This window comes from Piliocolobus tephrosceles, chromosome 11 (genome assembly GCF_002776525.5).
Source record: "Piliocolobus tephrosceles isolate RC106 chromosome 11, ASM277652v3, whole genome shotgun sequence".
NCBI lineage: Eukaryota > Metazoa > Chordata > Mammalia > Primates > Cercopithecidae > Piliocolobus > Piliocolobus tephrosceles.
In genome coordinates, this window is record NC_045444.1 from 55,179,792 (window position 1) to 55,196,949 (window position 17,158).

General features: G+C 38.2%; 1 protein-coding gene across 1 annotated transcript in view; it reads right to left on the reverse strand.

Annotated features, from left to right (window-relative positions):
• Positions 1 to 17,158, reverse strand: part of LRP2 (LDL receptor related protein 2) — a 219,547-nt gene that overhangs the window by 132,817 nt on the left and 69,572 nt on the right. Inside the window, exons 10-16 of the mRNA XM_023189698.3 lie at positions 12,710 to 12,838; positions 10,179 to 10,348; positions 9,194 to 9,417; positions 7,540 to 7,746; positions 4,831 to 5,033; positions 2,690 to 2,830; positions 962 to 1,165 (exon numbers count right to left, since the gene is read on the reverse strand). Coding sequence (XP_023045466.2) covers positions 962 to 1,165; positions 2,690 to 2,830; positions 4,831 to 5,033; positions 7,540 to 7,746; positions 9,194 to 9,417; positions 10,179 to 10,348; positions 12,710 to 12,838 — 1,278 coding nt within the window. The remainder of the gene's footprint in view (positions 1 to 961; positions 1,166 to 2,689; positions 2,831 to 4,830; positions 5,034 to 7,539; positions 7,747 to 9,193; positions 9,418 to 10,178; positions 10,349 to 12,709; positions 12,839 to 17,158) is intronic.

The window sequence follows — 17,158 nt, forward strand, 5'->3', positions numbered from 1 at the left end:
GGCTTTATATTGATAACATATAATGATATCCAACATTTACTGAATATTTACTATTTTCTAGCCATTACTCTAGGTGTTTACATGTATTAACCAAAAATTCTCTCAACAACCTTATGAGCAATATATGACCTGCATATTTTCCAGATTAGAAAATTGAGGCATAAGGAAATCGAGTAACTTGCCCAAGGTTACAAAGCTAGGAAATGTGGGAAGCTGGAATTCGGAAGCAGGCAGCGTAGCTCCTAAGTTGGCCCTCTTAGTTGGTATGTTATATTGCTTACAGATTTTATTACTAATACAAGCCGAACCATTGGCATTTACATAGTCCAGCATTCCTGAAGAGATGTCTTCCCCTTTAATCAATCCGACTGCTTGAGTATGAAAAACAGCTTCTAGTCAATTAATCTGTTAATGGCTCTCATATACTTGACATTCCTTTTATGTTAATATTGGTCATTGTTAAAATACACACACATTCGTAACTCTTTTTTTTTTTTTTTCTTTTTTTCGAGATAGGGTTGCACTCTGTTGCCCAAGCTGGAGTGCAATGGAATGGTCATAGTTCACTGCAGCCTGGAACTCCTGGGCTCAAACAATCCTTCCATTGCAGCCTCCCAAGTAGTGGGGACTACAGGTACATACCACCATGTCTGGCTAATTTTTTTCTTTTTTTTTGGTACAAGTGGAATCTCACTATGTTGCCCAGGCTGGTGTCAAACTCAAGCAATCCTCCCATCTCTGTTCCCAAAAATAACTTGTTTCTAAAATAAAGGAAAGGTGTTTGTTTTACCTTAATCCACAAAAAAGCAATAAATTTATTTTCTCAATCTAAAATTATTTAGGAAGCTTAGTAAAGACTCTGCTTAAAAATTAGATACCGAGTTTTAATTATCAAGTTATAAGTGTCATTACAATAAAAAGGCAAAACATGCACACACACACACACAGAAACCTTTCTCACCTGTGCCATCAATCTTTTGTTTAAAAATCATGTGTTTTGACATATCTGAAAAAAAGATAGTGCTGTTCTGGGCATCAAAATCAATCCCAACAAAGAAAGAAGGATTCCCCGAAACTGGAACCATGACATCTTCCTGGGTAGACAAGGTGAACGGGATCCCACGAATAGCAACTTGGGATGAAAAAATGAGGAAATTCTGAACAGCTGTAGGAAGAAGAACACAGCACAGTCAGCCACAGCATGGTTCCTTCCCCTCCTCCCAAATTCCAAATAAATGCATCCACAGAGCAAACTTTAAATTACAAAATATAATTCTGAAATAAATGTAAAAATAAATGTTTGGAAAGCATAGTTAGAAATAATAGAGGGAAGATAAAAAGATAAGCACCTACGAGGGTGATACGAGTATTAGAATCTTCCTTCTTCCTAAGAAATGTATCCTTAACATTTATTTATATGAAAAACGATATCCATATGCTTAATTTATAAAACAGCATTAGCTGAACTCTATAATAATTCCATAATAATCCTCAAGTTGGATTAACTTCTGCATAGAGATCTACACCAAGAACCTTACTGTAGGTACCAAGATAATTAACAGCAATCAGAAACATAAAGATATAAAGGAGTGAAAGCAGGGAAGGAAGGGGAGGGATAAAGGAAATAGGTATGAAGAAGTAATGTTTAAAATCAAAGAGGAGATTGTGACAGTATGTCAGGGAATCAAGAAGATGAAGGAGGTATGCCCAAGACAAAGATAAAAATTGCAGGTATGAAATTTAAAAGCAAAATTATTAGACAATGCACTATTTTGATATAATAGTTAGAAATACACATTTTTTTTAAATGAGGGTGATTTTTCTGAATCTAAAACTAGCTAAGAAGTTAACAAATTTGTCTGGTTAAAATAAGAGAATTTACATACTACACTAGAAACAGCAACATCTGGAGAGCAAGAATTTGTCACATGCACAGAAAGGAGAGTTGTAGGAGTGAAAATAAGAAAAACAAATATTGTAGGAGTGCATTTCATCATTAGCTAGGGCCCAGGCAATGGCTTACGTATGAATAGATGTATAAGAAACCAAAGAGGAAGAAAGGAAACCTTCAAGGTAAGAATGAAATCAGGAATATGGAGGCAGATACGAGAAAGTTTGAACTGAAAGATGAAAATCTGTGTGAGGAACTGAGCTACCCCAATGCTCAGGGGTTCATTTTGGAATACAGAGAGAAAGAAAAAAAGCCAGATGGGATTCAGATGTGATTACCTGGTTGAAAGCGGCATATGTGTTGGTCTAGGAGAAGTCAAAGTGGGGAGAAGTACAATTCTTCCCATGAAAGTTAAGGCTAACATCTAAAGTGGAAAAGGTATACATGGTATAGAAAAGAGTTCAAAGTTCAACCACATGGAATTTCAAGACCATAGTTAATAGGAGAAAAAGGTTTCAGGAAACAAACAAAGGGGAAAGGGAACCCAAGAAAACCTTAGATGTGGGATTAAAGCAAAATCCCAAAAGACAGAAATTTACATTTTCGAACACAGCTCTGCGTATAGTAGAAGTGGTGCCTACCAAGGAAGATGCTCTGTGGGCTACAGAAAGCTTATCTGCAGTGAAGAAGTTACACAGGGAGCTGGTCCAGTTCAAGAACAGCAGTTAGTCTAGTTAGAGGTTTGGACACACATACACCTGTGCCACCTGCCAACAACGTCCAAAACAGACTTCTTACCAACGCAACGGCGCTCATCCGTATCCAGCTGGAAGCCGAACGTGCACTTGCAACGGAAACCCAAACCATCATTATCTGTTCTGTGGCTGAGGACACAGACCTGCTCACAGCCCCCATTGTTATCTTTACACGGATTGGTTGCTGGAGGGAAAAATGCACAGGGTTAAATTGCAATTAGAAATGTGTAATTATCCAAGACACGAAGCCACTTCTAGCCCTTTTCACCTATAGGTGAAATAGAGTAATGGATTAGCAACATATTGAAAACATTACTACTGGTTACTACTGAATACATCCACATCTGGCTACATTAACCCTCCCAGTATCACTGTATCACTGCTGCTCTCCTATCCACTCTCCAACTGATGGTGGCAAAAAAAAAAGAAAGCACTCCTTAAACTTTCTCCCCAATAATTATGTCAGAGTATGTCTGCTATCCTCCATGATTAGAAATAACTGCCAAAAGAAAACACACACTTCACTGCTTTTTTTTTTTTTTTTTTTTTTTTTTTTTTTTTTTTTTGCCATTTGTAGGATATAATAAATATTACTCACTGGATGCTTACTTTGTAAGTAAACAAACTTAGTAACCAATAGCTCTAAGAGGTAAGTATTAGTCCTCCAATTTTACAGAGGAGGAAACCAAGAATCTAAACAGTCAAATAACTTGCCCAGCATTTTTCAGCAGCTAAACAGCTTGACTAGGATTCAAAGCCAGATCTGATTCCAAAACCTTAAATGTCTGCAACACAAACTAGTTAATACTTCCAAAAGCCACTCTCAAAGTAGTGACCTTAGGAAGATCACTGCCACAGCTAGAAATTTTATATCTGCTTTTAAAATTATCTTCTTAGCCTTTGACTTATTCTTTAAAATATTCTCTTTATCTTCTCAGGTGGATTGATTTGGGGAAACAATAGGCAGATGTCATTCTGAGCCAAATAATGAAAATAGTAATTTGAGTAATCACATTGATCATTGATCTAGTGGATCTAATGTGAGGGCAGGTGTGAGGTTAGTTGTGAGTTGAGTGTAAAAACTATTCCAAATAGATATTTCCAAAAACGTTTTCAGATAAAATATCTATTTTTAGACAAATATATATTTTCCCAGGATGGTGACACTGAAGGATATTCATCTAAATGTGTCAGTTTGTGGTTGGGCTTCTGTTAAGTTAACTGCATTACTTTGTAGTCTTTCTTCATCCCAAATAGATCCATCACTTAACGTGAGAGTTTTAAAGCAAATCTGTTTTCCTCTAAATTATTGTTCACCAATATTAAACTTTCTACCAACATAGTGTAGTTTATGTTTCTTTTTCTTTGATCCATAAGCAAATACAGAAAAGAGCCATGTACAGTCCAGATAGACATATCAAAGCTCAAGCTATAACCTGGAAACATAAACAAAGCTTATGATAGGCCAGGTAGAGTGGCTCACGCCTGTAATCCCAACACTTTGGGAAGACGATGCAAGAGGATCGCTTGAAGCCAAGAGTTCCAGATAGTGAAAACCCCATCTCAGAAAAAAACAAAAAGAAAAAATACGTGGTAAAATAACAGAAGACTAAGCAGTGTCTGAATCAAAATATTTCTTTTTTTAAAATAAGTGACCAGCCAGAGAGACGCCAAACCCAGCTGGCCTATGACAGATTAATCAGAACCAAAGAACAGGTGCCATACATATGCAACAGAGAAGAAGAAAAAAATGGCTCTGACACTGCCTAAAATGGACACTTAGACATGTCATTTTCTTCTGCGTGACCTGTTTCCTTAACTGTAATATTAGAAGTTTGAAACAGATGTTTTTCCCAGTAGAATGAGGATAGGTATTTTGGTTTGGTTTGTGAGCTGCTATAGCCCCAAGCATCTTTGCAGGTGCCAATAAACATCTGTTAAATAAATCTCTAAATTCCCTCTAGATTTGGCATTTAACTCTGAAATACATCAATTTCTCCAGAATGCTCCTAATCTGCAGAACCAGTTTCATAGAGTTTAACACTCCGGGTAACCAACCCTTCATATACTTGAGAATGCCACCCAAATCACATTGAGACCCCTCATTGTTAACTTTCAAAGCTTTGAGAAAATCTTTCCACCAAGTCCAGTGCCAAGTCTGGTTACCACTGTTCTGAGGCTTACCATAGGGCTGTCTGAGGGAATGGTAAACAGTCACTCCATAGGGCCTCAGGGAAGCCTGGTAGTACACTTGTGGGTTGGGCTCTGCGAACTTGTTTGCCTTCAGAACAGCCATCTTTGTCCAATCAGTAAAGAACACCTGACCTTCAAATAAACTTATTCCAAAGGGATGAGGAATGAGGGAGCCTCCATGAACTACAGTCTTCCTGTTATAAAAGACACATATATATCATACAATGTGTTAGTTTTGCTTTATTATAATTAAAGCTGTAGTTAGTTCAATTAAATGCCTGAAAAGCTAAATAATTTATTGTCACAAATATGGAATAGATAGAAAAGATACATTTTAGATGTATACATATTTCCATCTACATATGATTGAAGGATTTTCACGTTGTCTCTTGGAAAAGACGCTTGAGACTTACATTTCAGTCCCAGTCAATCCTTTAGCTTGTCCTAGACTTTTTTGAAATTTACTGTTTTCCCTTTTGATCTTCATTCCTTTTAGGTTGCCCCACATCTAAAAGGCTAAGATGTGAAATAGCATGTTGAATACCATAGGTGAAAGAGTATTCCAAGACTTTGGAAGTCTGGGAAAAGATGCCTTCGCCAATTATTTTCCACTGCACCATTGACCATTTCCTAGCAATTAGGGAGCAGGACAGTGAGTGGTCGGATTAAAGCCTCAGCAAGCGCCCAGATCTGCTCCTGACATCACTGTAAGGAGAGCAAGAAGCAATGCCACTACCACTGTTATGCATCTGCTTGATGGAACTATCAACTGATCATACTTGTAATGGAGGCCCAAAGCCACTTAACTGGGAAGAAAATAGAAGTAAAATTAGGCACTAAGCAAAGAGAGGAAATCAACAACACCCCCCATGACTACGTCTCCACAAACCATGATTCAGTTAGACACATGAACAGAGTGAGGCAGAGGATGGTTGATACGGGAAAACTCTTATTTTTCTTTATTTTGGCGTAATACAAAGACCTCACAGAAAAATATTAGCATCCCCTGATAACTAAAAAGGACAATAGAGCTCTAAGAAAAGACTTAAAGATATTAAAGCTGGGAAACACACTAACGGGGAGTAAACAAAGAAACCTAAGGTGGCAGGTTAGTGCACACTTTGAAACATTCCATAATGACACGGTACATTAAGATTAGAGAATAGTTTCTTTTTCAGTTAGCAAATTCCAGAACCCTGAATGCCACCTGCTGGCAAAGCGAGAGGCAATGACTTTATGATTTCAGCTGTACTTGTGAGCTTTAATATTTCTTTGATGTTTCTTCACAGCCAGCAAACCATTCAAATCCTTTCGAAACTCCATTGATTTTTATCTTTTATGCTTTACTTTTTTTTACTTTAGCAAAAGTTAGATTATATAATGTGATGCTAAAACATCCCGAAGAGAAAAAATTTAGGCAATTTCACAATTATTTTATGTGACTTATTGGGTTAGCTAATTTTTTCATAAAATGTATTCATATTCTCCTTATGGAAGCCAGTTTCAGTGATAGAAAGTCACCACATTAATACCCAATCACTTCATTTAACGAAGCAGAGATTGTTCTAAGGATATATAATGCAGCGGCAAACTGTGATATTATCCTTACAAAATGGAAACATAAGAGGAAACAAAACTATAATATTGCTTTCGTTGAGAAAACATAAAATCAAGTCATTGGGAAAAATTAAATTAACCAGTCTATTTGCTGAATCCACCCAAGAATAATATTTTGGGTCAAAATTTGAAGAACATGTTTTACCCAATTTTTGAAAATACCAAGAGGAGAGGATCTAAAATAGTTTTTTTACATTAAGTTATAGTTAGCTCTAATCAGAGTACAAAGATGAAAAAAAAAATGTGCCATATTCAGCCAGGTGTAGTGGCTCACATCTGTAATCCCAACACTTTGGGAGGCCGAGGCGCGCAAATCACTTGAGGTTAGGAGTTTGGGACCAGCTTGGGAAACATGGTGAAATGTTATCTCTACTAAAAATACAAAAATTAGCCAGGCATGGTGGTGTATGCTTGTAATCCTAGCTACTGGGGAGGCTGAGGCAGGAGAATCACTTGAACTTGGGAGGCGGAGGTTGCAGTGAACTGAGATCGCATCACTGCACTCCAGCCTGGGTGACAGAGTGAGATTCCATCTCAAAAAAAAAAAAAAGAAAGCCATATTCTGCATTCAAATATTGCCGTTTAAGTATCTTTGTACACCAGGTAAAAGTACAATACAAAGAATTTCTCCTTGAAATTTGAAATATATAAAAGCAGAGTAAAATCCAATTAATTCCCAGTAGGCAACATCAAATACCTAATAAAACATGCATTTATTAGGGGAAGGTTAGAAAATTAAAAGGGAAAGTGATCTTGAGAAACAAAGCACAAATGAACTCTGGAGTAAATGAAAATAATGTGCATCATCTGGGACTAGGCGAGTAGTTGGAGAGGAGAAATCAAAGAACAAAGGCTGGAGGTTATAGTTAATGAGGGTTTACCTCTTGTGTTATGGGACACAAGAAGAGTTAACAAAACGGAGCAAGTCACTTCATGCAAATATCGGTACAAAGGTCATTAAAGCTATCATGTCAACCAACAAAGCAATATTTTCATTCTGGTCCTTTGATGTTTCTCTCCAGCCATTTCAAGCACTTTCCCCACAACTTATAAAACCATAAAGCCATACAAAATACTTCTTACCTTTGAATTCCATCGTAAGTTACAGTTTCAATGTAATCAAACCGAGAGTCAACCCAGTAAACACGCTTCGATATCATATCCAGAGTTACCCCAGCAGGCCATCCCAGCTTTGTTTTCACCAAGTCTTTACGGTTGCTGCCATCCATGAATGCCCTTTCCAACTTAGGTTCCCCAGAAAGGCTCTCCCAATCTGAGAAAAATAAATAACTACAAAAGAAAAACAGAAGATGAAAGAATCTGGTATTTTACAAGTTTACCTGGGAATTTTTTTTTAATAGTGTGTTTGGATCAATGGAAATTTTATCCAGCTGATTAGAGAACCACAGTATAAAGCAACAGGGAAATTAAGTATTTTAAAAAGAGAGAGAGAGAGAGACTGCGGGGGTCAATCAGGAGCGTCAACAGTTCCAAATAGCAACTACTATGATGCACTAATATGGCAGTCTAAAAGTTCATATTCAGCCAGCCAGGCACAGTGGTTCATGCCTGTGGTGCCAGCACTTTGGGAGGCCAAGGCACAAGGATCGCTTGAGGCCCATATTTCGCGACCAGCCTGGGCAACATGGCAAGACCTCGTCTCTACAAAAATTAAAAGATTAGCTGGGCATGATGGCACTTGCCCATAGTTTCAGCTACTCAGGAAGCTGAGGTGGGAGGATTGCTGGAGCCCAGAAGTTCAAGGCTGCAGCATGCCATGATTGTGCAGCTGTACTCCAGCCTGGGCAACAGAGCAAGAACCTGTCTCACAAAAAAAAAAAAAAAAAAAAAAAAAAAAAAACATATTCATCTTCTGAACTTCCTCCTCTGTTTCCTTTATCTGTCCTTTGCTTCTCTTTTTTACACCCAGGAAAACTTACAAATACCTTTTAAAATAAGCTATCAAGCCATTTTACTCCTCAATTTTCCATTCTGAAGCATAGACAGAGAACCTTTCCATCATTTTCAAGAAGGATAGCTGATATAATGAAGCAGAACTGAATAATCATCATTCACCAAGACTAAAATAGCCTAAAGCTTATCCGAGGGTCCTAAGACCCAATTGTGAAATTCTAGGAGAAAGCTACGTCTCCTATAACACATCTCAAATGTGAAGATTGGGAAATTTGAATTTAAACCTGAAGAAAAGCATTATCAGTGATTCTGGGTTGATTCAGACTGAACAACTTGTAATGAGATATTAGCATTGATATCTCAATCCCAGCCTGTATCAAGAAAGTTATGAAAGGAATAGTTCCAACCTCCTTTCCCATCTTTAAAAATCTTTACAGCGAATTCATGTTAATCGTCTTAAAAATAATGAAATATAAGTAATGTTTAGTTGTAATAATAATATTAGATTGAGTTAGAACACAGAATCCAATCTCTTAACTAGGAAAATGTGGCAAACACTAAGAATAAAATTCATAGTCCCAAAACAACTAGTATTTTTAGTACACCAGTAGGTGTGTTTGGGTGACATGTCCTCACATAGGATTATATTTAATAAACTCTCTTAAAGCTTATAAAAATAAGGGCACAAAATAGACATGGGTTCTAGAGTACAGAGCCTAAAAGAAATCAGAATGAGCCTTCGATTAATCCAATGGATGTTCAATGTATAGAGGGAGAGAGAAAATTCTGAAAATACAGGAATCAATGTTTTCACATCACTTACCCAACAGTTGGGTCCACGGCAATTCCTCTAGGATGGCCCAAGTTTTCAGTTATAAGGGTAACCCGGTAGCTTCCATCCAAATTTACCATATCTATGCGGTTGACCTTGGTTTCCACCAGATAGATTTTATTATTAACCCAGTCCACAGCCAGGTTCTCTGGGGTTTCAACAGAAACATTGAGAACCTCTTGGATATTTAAACCATGAATGTCAACTGAAAAAACCTGAAAGGAAAACCAAAATTATTATATTTCTTCAGCATCACTAACTACATGGTTTGTTTCGATTTTTTAGCTATAATCAAACCAGAATTGCTAAAAATCTAAATTCTCAACTTTTAGAAATTTCATGCAAGTTATTTAAATAATTGAGAATTGTATTAATGGTATAATAAAATGTAAGAAGAAGAAATAAATAAAATTCTGTTTATTTCTGAAACTTATGTTTATTTCTGAAATTTATGTTTCGAAAATCTCCATTGCATTACTCCAAGAAGAAATTAAACCCATCACACTTTCCAAATAAGACAGTGGAACAAAATTTTGGCCATTAAACAAAATACTGTCAATATTTGTTACTTGATCCCGAATTACAGTTCCATTTAGAAGATGCAGGTAAAAATCTGATTTTTATCATCCAGAAAAGCAGTGTGCTTTTTACATTTTAAATGATCAAATTTCAAAAATTACCACCAAATATCTATCCAGTTTTGAAAGAATGTCTACTATTTCTTTTAATTAGGCTCTTGGACTCCACTTCGAATAAAATTAAAAGTTGCTCAAGGCTAATCCATATAATAGACTGCTTTGTTTAAGAGGTCACATGTAATAGTATAGCATGGAAAAGGTGCTGATTAACATAAAATATCTCAAGGGCCTTTTTTGTTAGAAAACAAAGGAACTTTCCCCTCTACTCCCTCTAAAAGTGAAAAGCTATCAACACTTTGTGCTCAGGGTTCCATTCAGCTCCTGCAATTTCTATTTACCTTATTTTGCACAGTGTCTGTCCAAAAAACTCTTTGCAGGTGATAGTGGAAAGCCACACCCACGGCCACTCCACGATTCTGAGACTCCACTAGGATCCGGAAGCTCCTTCCATGAATATCACCAATTAACAAATCCCGACCATTGGAGAAGATAATGGAGGCCTCGCCAACTAAATGTGAAGAAGGAAGGCATCACCACTCCTTCAGGTGAGCAAGGATGGTGAAGTAGCTTACAACTGATATGCTTTCTGCTTTTTCAAATGCTATCTTCTACGTTGTCTTACCTGATTTTAACATAAACCTCTGAGGCAGACAGATAGCTATCATTCTATCCATTTTACAGAAGGGCAAATTGAGGCACAAAGAGGTTTAATGAAGTATCCAAAATCTCAGTAAGTTAGGAAGAATTTGGTAAGAATTCAAGCATCCTGGATGCTAGTCCAATGCACTTTCAATGACACTGAGGAGAGTATTTCTCAGATATTTTCAAGACTCTTTGATGATATGGGCTCCTTAGCCCCATGTGCAACTCTAGATTTTGTTAAACACAGAAGACATTTTAAAGATTACCAAGAAATCACCCTGAAAAAGATGGTAATGGTGGTTCCAAATCTGTCTATATACTCACAGGTATGCAAAATGATCTATGAACAAGGTATTAACTGCAGTCTTATTGGCAATAGCAAAAGATAAGGAATGATATAAAAGTTCATCGGTAGAGGACTAGTTAAACAAATTATGAACGTCAAAAAAAAAAAAGGAATATTATGCCAGTATAAAAAAATAATAATAATTAAGGCCGGGCACAGTGGCTCACATTTGTAATCCCAGCACTTTGAGGGGCTGAGGCAGGCGGATCACATGAAGTCAGGAGTTCGAAATCAGTCTGGCCAACATGGGGAAACCCCATTTCTACTAAAAATACAAAAATTAGCCAGGCATGGTGGCGGAGGCCTGTAATCTCAGCTACTCAGGAGGCTGAGGCAGGAGAACCACTTGAACCCAAGAGGCGGAGATTGCAGTGAGCCAAGATCTTGCCATTGCACTCCAGCCTGGGCAACAAGAGCGAGACTCCATCTCAAAAATAAATAAGTAAGGCTGGATGCAGTGGTTCACGCCTGTAGTCCCAGCACTTTGGGAGGCCCAGCACTTTGGGAGGCCGAGGCGGGTAGATTACGAGATGAGGAGATCAAGACCATTCTGGCTAACATGGTGAAACCCCATCTCTACTAAAAATACAAAAATTAGCTGGGCGTGGTGGCAGATGCCTGTAGTCCCAGCTACTCGGGAGGCTGAGGCAGAGAATTGCCTGAACCCAGCCAAGATGGCGCCACTGCACTCCAGCCTGGACAACAGAGCAAGACTCATTCTCAAAAATAAATAAATAAAACTAAATAAATAAATGAATAAATAAAATAATTAAGAAATAACTTCATGTGCTGATATGGAAAGCTCTGGAAAATATCTTAAGTACATTCACAAGATGCAGAACTGTGCATATAGTTTACTACCATATATAGATATACAAATACATTTAAATATCTATATTTGTACAATCTTATTTATTCATTAAAAAACCTCTAGAACTGAAATGAAGAAACAGCAATTACTCATGGGAAAGAGGAAGTGAAAACCATGCAGAGGGGAATAGGTATGGAGGAAGGCATCTCACTACATATCTTCTTATAATTTAAAATGTGTGAACATATAAATATGTTACCTATGCAAAAAATAAACAAATTGAATTGTTAAAAATCCACTGAACCTAAAAATTACTACACAGCAAATCAGGTATTTCTATGCAAAAATAAGTAGAAAATGGGCCATTCTTCAGTCGTGGGAGCAGTTAAGTTTCAGAAGACATCAAAGACACTTCAAAATCAACTGTGAAATAACTATTGGAAAATAGGAGTTTACATTGACACCTTCGTCCGGAGAAATCGACAGTGACAAAATGCTTTGGAGCCCTCATCTGTTTTGCAGATTTTCTCCATGACTTTTCTCTACTACTATTTACTACTCTCTACTTTCCATACTCTTACATTGATTCCAACAAAGTACCCAGAATTAGGGCATTCAAAAAAATTTTAAGCCAAATTTAGCATGTCTATTTGGAAATACCCCTAAATTTTGCAAGAACACTGCAAAAATTATTTCTGTAGATAGTTGTCACCTACTTTAGTGGTAGGTAATTAATTAAAAGTTAAATGTCCAAGCCAATCAAATGTAGGCAGAGCATTTATTCCACAATTAAAGGTTGGTGACATCATAGCCTAGGTCAAAGTAAACAGGCAACCAATTTAAAAATATTAATAATGGTCACCATTAATCGACAAATTGGTCCTTAATAATCAAAGAATGAAATTAATGTTGACCAATTTTTCTAGGCAGCAGGAGCCATCCCTGATTTGTAATGATAAAGCCCTGCTAACAGCATAAATGCTGATAATTCTGCTGTCATCAGAAGGAAGGAAAGAAGCTATTAGAATCTGTTGCCTGTTCACAGATTCAGGTGTCCATAATTTACTCACAGGAATCATTAGCTTTGCAATGCTGTCCACGCTCCAAGATATACCCTTCTTCACAGTGGCACAGGTGATGGCCAGGTCGGCTTTCACACTTCTGGTCACAAATTCCCCATATCTGGCAATCATCAAACTCTGCCATATGGAAAATACACATTTGTAGTCAAGGTTATCAGCATTTATTGAGCACTCTCTGACAAAAATCCTAGATAAGATGGCCAAGAATGTGGTGTTGCCCGTGTCTAAATAAACACCCTCTGGAGTTAGGCACAGGTTCTCAGAATTTATAACAGCCATCTTCATGTAAGGAAAAAGAATATTTACATCATTTTTTAAACCTACATGAAGGATAACTTTACAGAAAATGCACAACACTTCCTGCATTCATAGCCCTACGGTATTGCATTTCATTTATTAATGTTAGTTTACAAATATATAAACTTTGGTGTAAATGTTTCTCTTTAATACTATGCTTTCCAATATGGTAGCCACCAACCCCCTGTGGCTATCTAAATGTATCTTTAGATTAATTAAAATAAAATAAAATTAATAATTTGCTTTCCTAGTCACTTGCCACATTTCAAGTGCTCAGTAGCCACATATGACTAGTGGTTACCATGTTAGAGAGTGAAGATACACATTTACATCACTGCAGAAAGTTCTATTGGACAGCACCACTTCTCAATAAAGTAAGACCTGCCTATAGACAGTCCCTCAAGAAGACACAAATTTATGACTGCAATAAAGTATTTGGAAAGGTCTATTTACCCAGTTCTCTTTCCTCTGATGTCAAAAAATTATAACCAAAATTAAATTGAACTTATTTTCAAGACATCAAAAATTTCTTCTCCTCTACTTATTGGTTAATTTATTATTCACTCATTTAATAAGTGTTCATTGAAAGTCCCTTATATGACAGAGCTCTGTTCATTACCAGTTCTACTGTGTAAAAATACTTCCAATATAATTGACATAAACAATAGAATATGGAGGGGAGAACATAACAAAATATTAAAAGAGTCTTTCTTAAAGACTGTAAGTCTTCGGGGGTGCAGAAATTGTCTTATCCTGGGTACATCTAACTTTCCAAGTCCACGTCCACTCTCCATCATCCTTTACCCTGCTTTCTTTCCTGGGAGGATGGCCTATGCAAACTATAACAGTAGAGTTCCCACACCCTCTGGTTTCAGGAAGTTCTCAAGTAGATTATAATTTCTGAAACCACTGCACTCCCAAGTCTAGAATTCTCCAGAGCTCTATGATCTGATTACATTTGCAGCAACTGTCAGAACTGTGAATTGGGTTCAACCATTCCTGCTGGGTGGCCCACCATTCCATAAACCACCAAAAGCCCAAGGTTCTTCCCTTTTCTTTTCTGTTGCCCAGGCTGGAGTGCAGTGGCACAATCTCGGCTCACTGCAACCTCCGCCTCCTAGGTTCAAGCAATCCTTCCACCTCAGCCTCCCGAGTAGCTGGGACTACAGGTGCGTACCACCACACCCGGCTAATATTTTTGTATTTTTAGTAGAGATAGCATTTCCTCATGTTGGCCAGGCTGGTCTCAAACTCCTGATCTCAAATGATCAGCCCGCCTTGGCCTCCCAAAGTGATGGGATTGCAGGCATGAGCCACCGTACCCAACCCCAAGAAGGTTCTTCTAATAATCCCATTTCCCTGCAGATTAAACATAACAACATGAGCCAGCATACCTATCTTTCCAAAGACTGTGACTAATCAAAGGAAAAAAACCCAATCCGATCTGGACACTAGCAGGTTGAAAGGCCACGTGAGGGTGTGAAATGCCCTCACTGATGATTCTCTTCTGTCCCCTCAACTCAGCCCTGAGAAAGCTTCACCTAAGGCTTTGCCTCAGCAGGAAAAGAAGTACAGGACATTCTCCCTCAAACCCCCAGAATGTCATAACTTCATTTTGAATGCAAGATCCATGAGACTACATCTAAGGATTTGGAGTCACTCTGAGAAGAAGTTCTGATGTCAAACAGAAGGAAACCAAAGGTGGAGAAGTCATAACTAGGAATTCTCTAGCACAAATGCCCTTCCTATCACCTGCACTACAAGTGGTTTAAAGATTTGAATGAGTGGGCCAGGCACGGTGGCTCATGTCTATAATCCCAGCACTTTGGGAGGGCAAGGTGGGAGGATTGATTGAGTCCAAGGGTTTGAGACTAGCCTGGGCAATATAGCAAGGATTTATCTCTACTAAGTATTAAAAAAAAAAAAATAGGCAGGCATGGAGGCGCGTGCCTGTAGCCCCAGCTACTCAGGAGGCTGAGGTGGGAGGTTGCAGTGAGCAGCGTGATCAAGCCACTGCACGCCAGCCTGGGCAACAGTGAGACCTTATCTCAAAAAACAGGATTTGAATGAGTGTGTAAAATTGCTGTCACTTTTGTGACAATAAGATTGTATCCTTGGATCACTATAGAGAAATATGAAAGTTAATTAACATCCATCAGCAGCCAGAGTGAAGACAAGAAAAATAAAAGTAGAATTGAGGGTTTTCATGAGAGTAGAAAAGATAGTGGAAACCACACAAAACACTGAAACACTTCTTTACAATCCCCCTCTCACTCCAATACCTTTATCTATTTTCTTTCCTTTTTATTCTTTGTCTCCTCCCACCAACAAATACTGCTGTGAAAATAATTCAAAAACCCCTTTTTAACCGAGACCCCCTTGGCCACCCTCTGATCCATCTGGCTGTGTGAAACCCCACCATGCTGAATGACCTCCCTGCCCTCACTCTGCACCACGATGTCATTCTGTCAACAAACAGCATGTCCTGTCAATCAGAAACAATGAGCCCAGTAAACTGCTTCAGCATGCCTCAGAGCTTCCACTGCCAGGTCAAGACTACCAGGGGCAGATGAATGGTAGAAAGACACAAGATTTCGTGTCAAGATTATTCAATGTTATTCTTGATTACCACCGAGGTATTCACTGGGGAGCCATGTCTAAGATAATAAATGGTACATAGGTTTCCAACACCTGAAGCCTCTGTAATGCGTCAGCCATGCAGAGGGTTATAGCCATACAGAGAGTATTTGTTGAAATGAAATGCTTGAGAGAGCAAACCAAAGCAACAATTCCCCTAAAAATTGAGCTCAGCTGAAACAAGTGTAACTGGTTTCCTAATGTCATGTATTTAAAGAGTTCTCTATAAAGAGAGAAAAATAGTCTTCTTTGAAACAAATGTGAAATAAATGTTAACCCAGCCTCAAAACTCAGAGGCAAATGACACATTCTTGAAGGACAGCAAAGGTCACAGAAAAGGTCTCTGCAGGTGGCAGGGGGCCTCATCTTCACAAAGGCCCTCAAATGTAGACTTTTGAGATTATCTCCAAATGAGGTTGTCTGTACTAAAGTCCCAGAAATGCGCTGGCGGGAATGAAAGAAGATGTCTGTTGTGGAACTTAGAATTAGTGCCCCAGTATTAGAACACACTACTTCCAACGTGTTATTAATGTGCGGTACGTTCTCTAATCCTGAAATTATCTTGTGCATGCATAATACTGCAATATTCTGCCTTACATTCACTAGTAGGTTAAATGCAAAATTTTATAAAACAACAGCTTTGTTATGACAGCCTTTCACTTTGTAAGGGGCTATTGAAAATTGAAGTGGCCTGAATTTCTGACATTTAGGAAACCCTAGACATTTGGAAATACAACCCAAGGCTCACCACAGACTTATATGTTGGAAAATATGGAAAATGTGTTATCTGGACTCTAGGGTGGAACAAAACACTGAGAACAGCTTGTGGGGCATCACAAGACTGAATCAGGGATTCTGAAAGAACAAATCACTTTTCCTGAAAGGACTTCATGGCCTATCAAGTTTCAACTGTAAGACAGCTCAGCCCCAACTCCTCTTTGGGAGTTGATAAAGGAAAAAGAGAGAAAAGCTGATGTAATACTGAGAATGTGGCTTCTGGTATTTCTATTGGAACTTCTTTTCTACTAAGAGAAAAGGAAAATGCCTAGAGAACTAAAAGGCTGGGAATGGGATTGGCAGCTGGGTGGAAGTGAAGGGGGGCAAAGGAGCCTGACATTTGCCAAAGACACAGGAGCGGATTCACACCCACAGGCGAGCCCCACTCTGAGCAGAAGTGAGGCTGCCCCTCTGCCCAGGGCTACCCGAAATCCAGGCAGGACTCCCAGAGTCAGGTCACCACCTAACCAAGGGCATTTGTGTGAAAAGTATCTGTACATTACTAGAATGCATCCCTAATATAATGGTAATGATAACAATAAAACACAAAAAGTGGCCTGCAATCTTATTTAAGGCCAGTTGCAGATAATAACTTTTACGTATAAAATGTTTTAAAATGATTAGAAATGCAGGGGCCTTCTTAAATTATTCCAGAGTTCACTTAAGTCACTTGATCTTAAAGTACCTTGTTGAATACAGTTACTTTAGAGGAGCAATTAGATGGGC